The following is a 15,120-nucleotide window of genomic DNA, read 5'->3' as shown; positions in this document are numbered from 1 at the left end:
CTTTGTGCTGTTAGTCTTTTGAATGGTGGAGGTGTATGTAGCATTGGTCCTGTAGCATTTAAATCACAGCTGCTAATATTTTGATGGGAGAGAAAAATTTTGAATGGCAGGTCTCTTTAGTGTTGAGCTTGTGGTATAAAACTGTTTGTTTATAGAAAGTTGTAAACCATATTAGCAAGATTAAAAACCATGATGATACTATCTTGGAGCAAAAATTAATTGCTTTCCATACTTTGAGGCGTTAGGCCAGATAACGTCGGAAAATTCATTTATGCTGATGAAGAAGAGATGCATCTCATTAGACTAAATGAGGTTCTGATGGTAGTTCTTTCTCAGAATATGCAGTATTTATACGATGGCAAGTATTAATCATGACACAGATTAGCATTCATGCTACTTCTGTGCTGTGTTGGTAGATGCCCTCTGGAGCCTAATTCTAGATCTTGTTGTAAGTGTATAAAAGAGAATTGCTTGTGATTGCTTCTGTCCTTTCCTGCTGCCTTCTTTCTCTTTCCCCAAATATTGGTAAATATTTTGAGCTATGGGTAAGAGAGGTACTGAATCTCATGTTATTCAAGGACACGCTCACACCTTTTGAAATGTTCACTTCTGGGCATGAAAATAGTAGAAAAAATAGCATGAAACCAGGTTTATGAAACTAAAAATGTTTCCACTTGTAGACTTCTATAGCTGAAAGAAAAGTATCTTAATTTAGAGGACAGATAAACGTACTGGGTGGTGGGCTTTTTTTAATGGTCTGGGAAGAACCAAGTTTCTCCTCAGTTGGTTAAATTGCTTAAATGTGATATATTGTAATCTAAGAGAGGCAGCTAAAGGTATTCATCTGGGAGACTACTACAGAGAAGACTAGTTACTATGTATCTGTCTTTCAGATTTGTAGCTCTGGAAGACAGTATTTGATTTTTTTACTAGTTTAAATTGTTTTTTTCATTCGTTAAAAGCTGTATTCTCCCTTAAGTGCAAGGAAACTTTTAGTTGTTACCAGTAAAGAACATGTTTAGAAGTTCAGAAAGAACATGTCTTTCTAAAAAAGTTTAGAAAGAACATAGCTGCGCTTCCTGAGGAACAGCGAATGGATGGGCCTTACAAATGTTTCTCAGTAAACAAAAGTAAATATTTTGTGAAATGACTCAGATTCACAGGTCTGTAGTTTGAGATTTGTTTCATGCAAGGGGGAACAGGAACTTGGAAAAAGTGAGATTGTAACTGTTGCGTAGTTGCTGCAACATTAATATACAACCAAATCTAAGAGGGGGGAGAACAGGCTTGTGACATATGGGTAAGGTACAGGATGAAGCAATTGAGCACAGTGGTACTACCTTAGTAGTATAAAGATGATATACAAGTCTTGGTAAAACATTAAAAAGGAGAAAAAAGCGGCAGGGGGATAACCCATAATTAGAAGCTTTTCCAGCATATCAGGTCATAATGATGTATTAATGTGACATGTAGCATGCTGATTTTTTTCTTTTTAATTGATCTTGTTTGCAGTTATTTACCTTCAGAAGTGAAAGTTAAGAATAGTTTAATTGATAAGGCAGTGAATTTGATAATTGATTTCTCAGGTAGATGGGAGATATTTTCATGGGTATACTTAGGAATGGAATAATGGACTTCTGTTGCTTTTTTGTTCATTTCAAAACCCCAGAATTTTAGAGGGAAACTGTTTTTTAAATGTCAGAAGTCAAGAGATCTTCCTATCTTTAATTCTATGAGCGGTGTTGTGTTCTTAAAATATTGTGGAAGCTCTTAAGAAACTGTCCATGTTGATTGCCATGTATATGTTACTGCTAAACTTCAGGAAAATATCTATTTCTTTCTTCCCTTACTCTGTCAGGACTAATAATGCTTTTGTGTGTGTGTGTGTGTGTGTGTGTGTGTTTGAGGGCATGCTCAGCTTGAGACAAGCTGGATATATGTTAACTTTAAAGTTCAACATTCATGGGAACTCTAAAATAACAGTTACAAGTTCTTTTTTTTTGCATTTATATATTTATATATTTGTAGTATTGCTGTCTTAGACTTCGTATTTCTGTATTTGTAGGATGGAACAAAGTTTATTTCTATTGGAGCTCTGTATTCTGAGCTTGTGGCTGTTAGCAGTAAAGGAGAACTCTACCAATGGAAGTGGAGTGAATCAGAGCCTTACAGAAATGCACAGGTACTGTACATCTTTAAATGCTTACTTTCAGAATGATTTATATCTTTTGAATATCTAAAATATTTTTTTGTTTCCAAAGAATCCTTCACTGCATCATCCACGAGCCATGTTCTTGGGATTAACCAATGAAAAGATAGTGCTCCTTTCTGCAAATAGTATTAGAGCAACTGTTGCCACTGAAAATAACAAGGTATGAGATGTATGCTGGTTGCTGAATTTGACAAAGCTGGGGTTTTTTCAGTTATTTGCAGTATATTATAGAGAAGTTGATTCTTCAGCTTCATCAGTAGTAGAAAGTAGTTAATTCATTTGTTTATTCCACTTTTTTTCTCTATATAGATGTAAAACCAAAACAGAAACCCAACTGGTGTTTTGTAAAAATGCAAAAAGGTAAAAAAACAAACAAACAAAAAACCCCAAACAAAACAAAACCCCAAACCTGACAGATTTACAGCTGAAACAGTGAAAAAATACCTGTTTTACCTGATTATCTGAAATAGTTGACTTTTTGCTATTACAGTAGAAGCTGACACTAGTTTAAGAATAGGGAAACTTGTTAATGTTCAGTATATATTTGCTAGAAAAAACTAAGGGCATTGAAGCTTTCAGTGCGGTAAAGTTAGTTATCTAAATATGCTTTTCTGCCCAGTTAAGGGTGAACTTGAAACTGATTTGGTAAAGTGTATGCAATTGTTGGAATTATTTTTATGACACCTCTCTGTTTTTGTGTTTTGTGTGTTTTTTTTTTTTTTTTTTTTTTTTGTTTGGTTGGTTGGTTGGTTTTTTTACTTTTCTGTTTTTATTTGGGACTGGAAATGGGGGGGAAGGGGGATCCTGAAAAGCTCTTTTCTGGGGAAAGAAAAGGCGGTAGAGGATAAAATCCCAAAGGGAATAATTTTTTTGGTTGTTTTGGGTTTTTTCCCCCCCTTTTAAAACCAGTAAATATTACATTAAAGGTGCAACTTTTCTTTTTCCTTTTTCCCCCTCCCTTCTCTGTTCCTTTCTTCCCTTCTCCCTTAGGTTGCTACGTGGGTAGATGAAACCTTAAGCTCCGTAGCTTCTAAATTAGAACACACTGCACAGACATACTCAGAGCTTCAGGGAGAAAGGATTGTTTCTTTACATTGTTGTGCTCTTTACACATGTGCTCAACTAGAGAACAACTTGTATTGGTGGTAAGTAAATACTGTGTTTATATACAACAGTGTAGATCCACTGGATGTCTTCATGTCTTTGGTTCTGAGAAGCATTGCAAACCTACTGGACCACAGGTGTTGAGCTCTGTAACTCTGCACTTGAGCTTAGGTTCCCTTTTTAAATTATATTTATTCTATTCTTTAATGCCTAAAGCTTTTGAATCCAATTATAACATCTTTAAGAGAATAAAGTTACTCTTTTAGGAGATGTGTATAAGTGCTTTAGCGTATTTTAGGAGATGTGTATAAGTGCTTCAGATATATCAGTACTACACTGTATCAGAGAATAAACTTCTTTATGCCTTTTAGGCCTTCTTCAGATTATAAGTGTGGAACAAACTTACCCACATATGAGCTCCACAGTCTTTTGTCACTCTGTTAGAAAATTTGGTCTGTTATTTTGTGGTCCAAATCTTAAAGAAGGGAGAAGTAACACCAGATGCTCCCTCTGGAGCTTGTTGTTAAATTATAACACTTTTAAACATTGTAAAATACGAAATGTTAGTTAAAATATTTTAACTAACAATTTGATAATTAAGAAGCCTATGTGGTTTTTTTTTAAAAAAAACAAACAAAAAACCCCCCAAAAAACCCAAACCCCCTAAACTAAAAAGGGCCCCAAACCTTCAAAAATAACACTCCCAGAAGAGGTCTGAAATTAAATTCTAATTTGAGTGAATTCATTGAAGATTACTAATGCATTGTCAGTATGCATTATTTTTGTCAGTGTGACAGGAGTCGTTGCGTTACATATCATGGCTGAAGCTGAAGTAGCTTTTAGGCACGCATGAGTTAAATACTTGATGATGAGTTAGAAATCAGAGCATTGAAAACTGATTCCTGAAACAGCTTTCTCATTAAATTCTGATAACTCTCTGGAAGATATTTAAGTAGAATTGCATCTTAAACACAGATGTATTTTATTTTAACTTCTAGTCCCAAATCTCAAAATTACAGTGCTCTGATTCTTGGCCCTTTTGATATGTCACAGCTGACATACCTCAGAGTAATTACTCTTAGCATAGAAACTAATAAGCCATAACACTGGAGATATGTGGCTATTAGAACCTGCCATCTTTACTGCTTTTGGAATAATCGGTGGAATGTATGAAAAGACTTATTAGCATTTATATGTAATCTCTGAAAGCAATTTATTTAGTAACCAACATGCCCTTTCTGGGAGGGGTTAAATGTCAGCAGTGGTGATTTTATGTTAATCAGATTGATGTAGACAGAAGCTTCTGTTACTATTGGTATCTTTAGTTACAATGGTCTGTAGTACACTAGACAGGATTTCAATTTCCAGTGTTGCACAGGACTGATGCTTTTTATGTTTTCCTTAATGTGAAGGTTTTCAAATAAAAGCATCTAACTCTATAACCCACTGACTAAAACATGAAGTATCAAAATAATAAGTATGCTTAACTGTGTATGTAGGTGTTATTTTCAGCTAAACTGAGTGGATCCAATTATGAAAGAAGTGTCCTTTTTTCCCCTCTTGCAGCTTAAGTCTGTCTTAAGAGTCCTAGACTGCTTCAGCTGTGTCCCTAGAGAGAAAGGGAGGCTTTTAGAATGCAAAACCAAAAAAGCTTGTCCTGTTCCCCAGCAACTGCAAATTTTGGAAATTATCACTAGTCATGGGAAAGATACCCTCAAGTTCAGAGGGGACAACCCACGACTTTAAAGCTGTGGCTGGACTGTACCATCTGTGACAGAGGTCTTGCAGCATTTTGGACTAGAAGGAAAGCCATTTTGCAGTGACATTATCTTGTGCTCTCCCTCTTCCTCCTCCCACCAATAAATTGGCCAGTTGAGATGAATTTGGAAAGTGGAGGTGAATATAGAAAAAGATGTAATTTCTACAGTGCTTTGAAATTTTGGAGAAGGTGGCACACCGACTTGTATGTTTGATGACTACATTAAGCAGAAGGAATAAACTTTTCAAAGTTATAAACAAAGTATTTCTTTCATAGCCTTTTAAAAAATAATATGCGTTTTTCCACAGGGGTGTAGTTCCTTTCAGCCAAAGGAAGAAAATGCTAGAAAAGGCCAGAGCAAAAAATAAAAAGCCGAAGTCTAGTGCTGGTATCTCCTCTATGCCAAATATAACCGTTGGAACCCAGGCAAGTGCAACTGTCACAAGTGGCATTTTTACAGTGCTATATGTTGAGCTTACAGCCTGCCCTTCAAAAAACCAAAATAAAACAAATTAGGTTCTGTTCTTGTTATGCACAAAAGTTCTATCAATAATATGGAATTAAAATAGCATGGTTTAATTATATGACTATAAATTGATGTGTCCTGTTAGTATTGTTGTTGTTTTACTACTATAATTACTGCTGCAAACATGGAGGAACAAGCTGTACTCATACAAAATATTCTGTTATAACTTACCTACTGATTCTGTATTTTGAGAGAAAGTAATTACGTAAGTACGATTCTCAATAGAACACATAGCTTTGTAAATGATTTGGCATTTAAGTGCCCGCAGTATTAGAGTCTGAATTTGATTTATTTATGCAGTGGGAGAGGCCTTTGGTTTGAAGCCTTTACGAAAAAGGTTAATAGCTGATACAGAGCTGTAGGATTCTTTTTGTGATTAGTATTGGAACTAGTACGAGACAAAACAGCTCTTTCCCAGGGAGCACATTTCTTTTGGTTCCCAATCCATTCTAATCAACTCTGGGATGAGTCTTTGTTATTGGATTAATTGTTCCTTCTGTGGTTGAGCATCTAAATATTATATATTAAACAGTTGCACTGCTAAAGCTGTTGGTTTCAGGTGTGAATTGCACAACAGCCTCTTTTTTCCTAGCAAAGTGCATAGTACATCATGCTGACTTTCCTCTTCAGCTAGTTCTGTAAGTTTTCTTATTTTTTGACTACTACATATGTCACCAAGAAAATGCATGCATATATGATTTCCCTCAGTATAATCCATTGTTCTGATAGAAATAAATATTTCTGTCTGTAGGTGTGTTTAAGAAATAACCCCCTCTATCATGCTGGAGCAGTTGCTTTTTCAATCAGTGCTGGAATTCCTAAAGTGGGTGTGTTAATGGAATCCGTTTGGAACATGAATGACAGCTGTCGATTTCAGCTTCGGTCACCTGAGAGCTTGAAAAACATGGAGAAAGCTAGCAAAACTACTGAGGCAAAGTAAGTGTTGAGAACACACATGCATACACACAGAACATTTATTTAATATTCTCTTGGTGATTGATTAAAAATGGAAAAAAAGGAAGGTCACATTTTTATCAGTTTGAACTTTTTGCCTTTTTTATAAGATTCTAGCTTTCTTGTAAACTCTGCTAAATGTGCAGAAATTCTCACCACAGGAAAGGCATCTCAGTTGTGTGAAACCACTACGGAGATGTGAAATGCAGAAGGAGTATTAAATGAAGACTTTGCTGCAGTGTTCCATAAAGTTTCCAAGATTTTATATTTGGATAACTGAAAGTGGTTTTGTTACGGAACTAACTGTTTTCAGGCCCTTCTTCATGGCATTGAGACCCCTGTTTCAGCCCTTCTATAGTGTGAAAAAGTCATTGGGTCCACAATTGCCAGTTAAATGTTTCTTAAAATGGATTTAAACTGTTTCAAGAAAAGCTTGAAAAAGTTTAGCAGTTCTCGAGTTTCAGGTTACTGTATAATGCTAATAATTCTTCCTGTCTTCAAATGAAGCACACGGAAGGATGTTTATTTTCTGTAACATTGTATCTGTGCTCAGGTAATGTTATAATGCTAATCTCTGATTAAGCACCATAGCACCATTCCCAACATCAGATATATAGCCTTGTCAGTTAGAATGGTGGTTTGCAAGTATGGCGTTATTTCATTGAAGTATTAAAGGCACGTGGCTGGGATCCACTGACATTTTGTCCATTGTCACGGAAAAGGTTGCACCTTTTTCTTTCTTCATTCTAAGTAACACCTTTTATTCTAGACCTGAAAGCAAACAGGAACCAGTGAAAACGGAGATGGGTCCTCCGCCATCCCCAGCTTCCACTTGTAGTGATGCATCTTCAATAGCAAGCAGTGCATCAATGCCATATAGTAAGTAATGTGTAGCTCGTAGTAACATAAAATATTTGTGTAGATAAAAAGTTTTCATAAAAGGCAGTTCTACAAAGATTCTGTACCAATTTCAGAATGCTTTTCAGTCTTTCAGTCTGAACTGCCATATATGTAAAGGCTTTTGTAATAGGCTTTAACACTGACAATTCACTATCTAAATTTAAATGTATTAGTATAAACAGTGACTATTTGATGTAAGATGTATCTAAGCAAGCATAACACTTAGTTCTCAGAATCAAAAGTATCTTTCAGGAGGTGATCAAGAGGAAGTCTGGAGATAAATTTGTTTACGTTTTATTGCAATGTGATAGTGAGTTTCTTTACAGCCCAGAAATTGGAACTTGTTTTGGAAAATTCCTTTTAAGATTAAGCTGTTCTTGCACAGCTTGCCTTGCAGGTGAACTTCCGTGGAAAAAGCAGTAGTTAGTCATCTATTACATAAAATGTCTAAAACTGGACATTCTTTACTAACATACAAAAGCAGTGGGATAAGTTTTACTTAAAATTTGTACTTTTAAGTACAAGTTGTACTTAAAAAGGCTGCATTAGAATTCATGTAACTGATCTCTTAAGCGTTTTTTTCTCCATTTAAACCCATACATTTATAAAGGGTTGATTACAAGGCCATCATTTGAAGAAATCTTCTCTCTGCTCCTCTTTCTTCTTGTTGTTCACATACTGCAGTTTTAAGAAGCATTCACCAAGAGAATCAAATGGCCTCATTCAGCGACTGAGAATCTTGTATGCTCAGATCTGCAGTACTAATTAATTTTACTAGTAGAATATTTTGCTACTGATTTCTTCTCTTTTTGCAGTTTTCAACTGTAATTTTTCAGACTATTACTTTGCTTGAGTGTTTGAAGTTAACTTCACAGTTAGTTTAGAAGTTCTCTGCTTCTTTCTTTAAATATGTTGATAATATTAATTATACCGTATACTCAACTCAAGAGATTAAAGGTTCTTCTCAGTGTTAATTTAGCCATGTTATGTATTTAAATTTGATCCTGAGTGTACTACAGTTACTGTTCAGATAATGTCTTTGTAGCAAATCTAACTGTACTGCAATTGCTATTAGCCCAAATAGCTATTTTCTGCCTCGTTTGCCACTCTTCTAGATGTTTACCAAAAATTCATACATAGTGGGCAAGCAGACTTTTTGTAAGGGTGATATGAAGCACTATAGCAGGCTGAGTGAAGGGTTTTAGAATGTCAGCCTTTTCACTTATAGCATGAATATCTGAGCCCTGCCAAAACAATTTCTTGTATTCTAATTATTTTTTCTTAAATGTCCTTAAAAACTGCTTTGTTTATCAGATAGGCTTTATTAGTGCTAATTTCATGGAAAAACGTGAAAGTGGCGTGATATACTGGCTCTCGCTTTTAAAGTCCTATTCTTGTTAACCTCTTGTTAATGTCTAGATTTGACTGTTGATAATCTTTTTTGAGGGAAAGGTTTGGTGTTTACTGACTGTTGCATTTGTATGCTTTGATTAAATATTTCAAGTCTTTTTTTTTTTTTTGTAATAACTTTTTTGTCTCAGAGCGACGACGATCTACTCCTGCCCCAAAAGAGGAGGAGAAAGTGAATGAAGAGCAGTGGTCTCTGAGGGAAGTTGTGTTTGTGGAAGACGTTAAAAATGTTCCCGTTGGCAAGGTTTGTCTAAAATACACTGTCGCACCATCTTTGGAGAGGAAGAAAAAAATGTTTTTCCTTTTAGATAAGCTAACTGTTTAAAAGAATCATAGTTTTGGGGATGCTTGATAATGCAACAAAAGTCACGCTAGTCAGAAACATTTTTATTTGTCCATAACACAATGATAGTAATAGACTGAATGCGTTGTGAATAAAACGTGATGAATCTTAAAATATAACATTCTGGTACTTTAAGTTGGACCACAATATTAAGTAAAGCAGATGTGGTTTTATCCAAAAGATTATTTTTGATGACTTGAACAAAAGCTCCCACATGTCCAGTGAGAATGTGAAGAGTTACAGGTGTTGTTACTGACTTCTACATACACATCAGCTGAACATTTGGGCGAGTCTCATGTTCTGGCAACCAAAGAACAGAAATGTTTTGATTAGAAATGACATGCTTCATTAATATGACTATAAAGTTATTTTATTTATTACTCCAGAAAATCTGTTTGCTCCTTATAATTTTTTCATTTTCTCTCTAGTAAACCTTTGCTCTAAGAGTGCTATAGAGGAAAATACTAAGTTTCTCCTTTGACATTGTTGTGCAATGCTAGGAGGGATTAGAACTGTCATCTAGACAGTTCTCTGCTATGCTTTTCAAAAATAAGAGCAACAGGAAAGCCGGTAAAGGTTTTCCACTGTATTGGGTCTGGCTGAGATGGAGTTAATTCTCCCCATAGCAGCCCTCATAGTGCTGTGCTCTGTATTGTTTGCTAGAAAGGTGTTAATAAGCACCAGTGTTTTGGCTACTGGTGAGCAGTGCTTGCACAGCATCAAGGCTGTCTCTCCAACATCCCCCCCCCCTTCACCAGCAGGCTGGGGCTGGGCAAGATCTTAGGAGGGGACATTAGCCAGGACAGCTGACCCAAACTGACCAAAAGGATGTTCCATACAGTATGATGTCAGCTCAGCTATAAAAGCTAAGTAAAGGGAGATGGAAGGGAGGGCATTACGTTTGTCTTCTGGAGCAACTGCTACAAGTACTGAAGCCCTGCTTCCCAGGAAGTGGCCAGACATTGCCTGCTGATGGAAAGTAGAGAATAAAATGTTTTTTTTTCCCCTTAGCTTTTGCATGTGACCTTTGCTTTTGCTTTATTAAACTGTCCTTATCTCGATCTGCGAGCCTTCTGTTATGTTTTCTCTCCCCTGTCCGGTTGAGGAGGGGGAGTTACAGAGCAGCTTTGGTGGGCATCTGGCACCCAGCCAGGGGCAACCTACCATGTCGACAAAATGAAAAAATTGGATTCTTTCTACTTGACTCATAGAAGATTAAAAAGCCCCTGTTACCAGAAGAGGAAATAACTGTCCAACAGAAGGCAGTTGGATTTAGTCAGAGTTATTTTGCTTGCATCCCTAAGGGGTTTACTTGTGCAGGTGTGGAAGATTTGCCTTGAGCAGTATCTTTGAAAGGATGAGGCCCCCAATGAATTTTCATTATCAAGTTTCGATAATTTTTGCAAAAGGGGGTATGGAGCAACTTAATTCATTGAAACATTTCAGTTTCTGTAAATGAGGTTTTGAGATCTAGTTGAACTTGCTGAAACCATTGTTTGCCTCTCATACCAGCTTTGGGAAAGCCCTTGTTGTCCTTGTCTGTCCTTACTGTTTTAGATCCTAAAATTTTTAGGACAGAGACTGTTTTACTATTTCTGTATACAGTTGTAAAGGTGTCTGTATGCTGCGTCAAGAAGAACTACTATGATAAATATAGAAGAGCTTGAATTTTATATGTTGATATTTTCATGAAGTGCTAAAACCAGTAAGTGGGCTGTCTTCTGAATAGTTATTGCTGCTAGTCTATTCTATACCCGTCATTTATGGCAAAGATGCCTTTTTTTTTTCTTCATAAAGCATGCTATCCCTTTCCAGTGATGTATATAGTCGTTGACTTTTTTCCTTTTACTGTTTTGTAACACTTCAGAGTTTAGATAGGATCCAGCAGACAAAACCATAAAAAAAATTTTGCCTAGTGGTGCCCAGGTTAAAGACAAATACAGTTTATTCCTTGTTACATGTTCTGTTTGTAATTTGGATCAGTTGTGCAATTTTATGAAAAAGACTGGAGGCACCTCAATCTGCAGAAGGGTTACTCTTTGCAGTGTTGTACAGGCTCAAGAATAGCAAATGTTGTTCATTGTTGAACAGTAATGTTTGTAATTTAGCTTATTGTGAGCTGAATTAAGCACAAAGAGGATTCGAATTCTGAACAATCTGACTGTTCTGCGCATAAATAATATTTGAATGTGTACAAAGGTTCAGTCCAGTCTGCAAAAACATAATCATACAGGTTCGGAGTCTTAAGATGACCTTCATCTGGTCTTCCATGGTCTTTTGTTTACTGAATGATGTTCCAGAAAGTCACATCTTTGATTTATTGGTATGGATGGGCTCAGTGACATGTTCATCCTGCATGAGAATATACTATTGCTATGTAACCTGGGAATTTGTTACCTTTGGTGTTTCAGAAAATTGGAAAGGCTTTGAAGCACTGTTTGGAGTTTTAATTACTTGATGTTACAAAGCATGGTGTCAATAGAGCAACACTTAGCTTCTCTCTGAGTGCTGTCATCATGTAAAATATGTAGTCATGGAGCATGTGAATATTGGGACATCTTTGAGAAATATGCACTGGTATTTGGTGGATTTTTTTGAGCACAACATGAAGTCAATTGCACTAAAGTAATTGATCTGTGAGGCCAAAAATCTTATCTTATGTAATGATTCAGGTGTGAAGTAGTAAAAGGAACAAAAAAAATTACTTCTGCCCTTTTACCTGCAAGAGCATCTGAAATTTTGAACATTTATATTCTTTAGAATAAAGTGTGCTAGCCATGAGTGTCTGTCAAATGTTTGCCACCTTGTAAAAAAATTTAGATAATTCTTTGTTTTACACAAAAAAGAATTGTTCACTTAGGCTTTAGGAGGTAGACTTTAGAGATAGGAAAGGGGTCAGATTTACTGATGCTCAGCCTGTGTTCCTGAAGTAATTTTGTTAGTGGAAAATTTGTATTTCTATGCTTTTGGATGTACACAACAACTTCATGATGTCTCCAAAAAGTGCTTGGTTAAAATCCTTCCAAGACCACTGTGGTGCTCTGTTTGTAGAAGGGTGGACAGGTAGATGGTGTCAAGTTCTAACATGCTTGTTTCTCTCTGGGCTCTTCCTGATCTTGTTACAGTCACAGCCCTCCCCTGAGTTGAGTGCTAAGATCTAAGGTGACTGCACGTGATTGTTCTGATACCAGTAGATTGCACAACCAGTGTTTTACACACTGCTTCATAGATGTGGATTGCATGTGGTGCCAAAGCAACAAATGACCGGAGAGTGTGGTGAGAGTGCAAAAGTTCTTACATTGGGGCAGTCTTGAAAGAAATGAAGAAAGCAGAAGTCTGCTAGATAAACTCTTGGATTTAGTCATCTTTCTCCTTGGAATATATTATCTTCCAATCTCATTTCAATTTAAATCCTTCGTAGGCTTGGAACAAAACTAAGCCTTTATTCTTCCAAGTCTGTCATTAGATGGAGGAGGTAATGATTATAAGATTATCCACCTAATGGAAGACTCATGGAATGAAACAGCCTGGCACTTGTCTCTTCTGTTGTCTGCATTGGTGAGAAATCTGATGGAGTCTTCAGCGTAGTTTAGAAAAGAAATGGGATGAAATAAGCCTTTGTTACTGTCGCAAAATGGAGTAGTTTAGACCACTTAAAGAATCACCTCGAATGGTATTGGTAAAAAATTTATGTAATAGGATTTTATGTATAAGCACAACTTCACAGAACTTGATGGCAAGGTTCACTCTATTACTTAATACATGGATGAAATGCATGAAGGAAAATTTAAGTCGGAATCAAAATAAATTATGTATACGGAGACTGAAGATGCAGTAGGGTAAAAGAGAAACATACAAAGAAAAATCAAGTTAGAATTGATTTCTCATGATTTGTACAGAGATTGGGAATGCAAAAAGGTAGGGGAGACCCTCTGGTTGAGTCACAAGGTTCAGAGGAGACCTCCTTGCTTTCTAAACTCCTGTTGGAGTCTAGGTGCGGCTGGATCAACTCCTAGTCTCCAGTTTCGTCAGTAGTTTATATCTAAAGAGATTGTGAGTATAATAGCAGCCTGAGATTCATTCACAGTTGAATAAAGTTCAAGACAGTAATTTAAGTACAGATTTGAAAAACAATAGTTGTAATATCCTTGATATAGAATATTTAGGTTAGCACACACATGCATAAAGACACTTTTTTATATATATTTTATATATATATATATATATATATACACACACACACACATAAGTGAGTAAAAGCGAGATACCTGTTAAAAATTCCCTTTGGGTTCAGTGAAAATATTAATGTCAAATGCTTCGGCGTGTTTCTCAGCAGGTGAAAGGTTGAGCCTCAAGGACCAGAGAGTATCAGCCCAAGTCTTGTTGGCTTTTGGCAACAGACCTCCAAACTTCACAAACTTTTCAGTTTGTGAGCTCTGAGAGGCGTCTCACTCGGAGGGAGATACTGGTTGCAGCCTGCTGCAGTCTAGGAGAGCTCAAAGGGTCTCACTTAGTACCGCTGCTTATAGGTTTGGTTGATGATTGGCTTTAGTCATTAGCAAATTACTGGAATTCCAGTTTTGCAGGTACCATTAGGCATGAGTTATGTTTCAGATAAGGAAGGCTCTAGGGCTGTCAGAGAATGAGTTAAGATTCAGATATGGGATGCTCCAAGGTGGTTTGGAGAGGACTCAGATATGTCTCAAGGTTGTCAGGAGAAAACAAATTATCTCTACTCCCGTCCCTCGCCTTGGCTGGGAAGCAGGAGTCCTTGAAACAGTCAGCACGACTCCCTGTCTTAGCCATGCAAGAGTTCCTGATACGGTCAAGGGATGCTTAACTGCCCAACTCATTACACTTACGCTAAGGCCTAGCGAGACTTCCCAAGTTTGTAGAACAGCCCAGGGAGGGGAAGGAATGCACCACCATGGTTACTGCTCACTGCTCAGAGGAATAGAAGCTGGTTTTGTCCATCTCATGCACTTTGGGATATTCTACTTACCCACATTATCTTTTGGATCCCCTCTTCTGGAATGGCTTAAATGGTATCTGGAACCACTGTTAGAACAAAAGGGCAGGGAACCTGGGCTGGAGCTGCTTATTTCTTCTCTGTCAGGTGCGGTTCTTTTTGGTCTGAGGCTTTCCGTTGGCAGTGTCCAAGGCCTCCCCAAACTGCTTCTGTTCATCAAAGTTATCCTCAATCAGGTGAGACTTCTGTGTATTACCAGTTTTGCAGTTCCTGTGCCCAGAAAGCTTATCAATCCAAATTTATGTTTCACAAAATCCCTAGGACTTGAGTAGTTTGTTCTTTAACTTGTACTTTGTATTTTGTTATTTCAGTCAGTCACTTGAACTTTTTTTTTTGTTTGATTGATTTCTGTCTGAGATTGAAGCCTTCCCATGAGAAGGATAAGTTGAAAGAACTCAGGCTGGATATAGTCCCAGAAGAGTTACTTAATCCCTATCAAGAATCTGTTTTTAATCCTTCAAAGTTGAATATTTTAGAAGTTGTGTCAGTATTTCTTTGGAAGTGCTCACTCTACTTTGAGAGTAGAGGTAGAAGCCTTTTCTGTGATGTTAAAATTTCTTTCATTATAACAAGGAGATTTGATAAGAAATAAAAAAAAAGATATATTTTCCCTGGTCTTCTCTTGCTGTTTCTTGAGAGGGAATATGGTGATTCTGGAGAGGGAAAGATTCTACAGGTTACCAGTGGATCCAAACAGGTTTGCTTCTGAAAGGCTCAAGTGCTAGTAGTTAACTTTGTTCTTTTTAGCGGCTACTCTGCCTATCGTTAATGTGATTTTAAATAAAGAACTGTAAGAGGGAACAGAGGAGGAGAAGTGGGGCTCAGGACCTGTCTCCATTTCCTTTTGAGGAAGGGACTTTATTTGAATGTTTTCTGTTAATCA

The 15,120-nt window shown here is 36.8% G+C and overlaps 1 protein-coding gene across 11 annotated transcripts in view; it reads left to right on the top strand.

Annotated features, from left to right (window-relative positions):
- Positions 1-15,120, top strand: part of UBR5 (ubiquitin protein ligase E3 component n-recognin 5) — a 94,622-nt gene that overhangs the window by 39,055 nt on the left and 40,447 nt on the right. For all 11 annotated transcript variants that reach the window (XM_049817508.1, XM_049817423.1, XM_049817453.1 and 8 more), the window contains 7 exons: positions 2,066-2,182; positions 2,262-2,372; positions 3,203-3,357; positions 5,384-5,501; positions 6,353-6,537; positions 7,325-7,434; positions 8,997-9,109. In XM_049817508.1, coding sequence (XP_049673465.1) covers positions 2,066-2,182; positions 2,262-2,372; positions 3,203-3,357; positions 5,384-5,501; positions 6,353-6,537; positions 7,325-7,434; positions 8,997-9,109 — 909 coding nt within the window. The remainder of the gene's footprint in view (positions 1-2,065; positions 2,183-2,261; positions 2,373-3,202; positions 3,358-5,383; positions 5,502-6,352; positions 6,538-7,324; positions 7,435-8,996; positions 9,110-15,120) is intronic.

The sequence above is a fragment of the Accipiter gentilis genome, chromosome 2 (assembly GCF_929443795.1).
Source record: "Accipiter gentilis chromosome 2, bAccGen1.1, whole genome shotgun sequence".
NCBI lineage: Eukaryota > Metazoa > Chordata > Aves > Accipitriformes > Accipitridae > Astur > Astur gentilis.
This window is presented reverse-complemented; position numbering and strand designations above follow the sequence as displayed.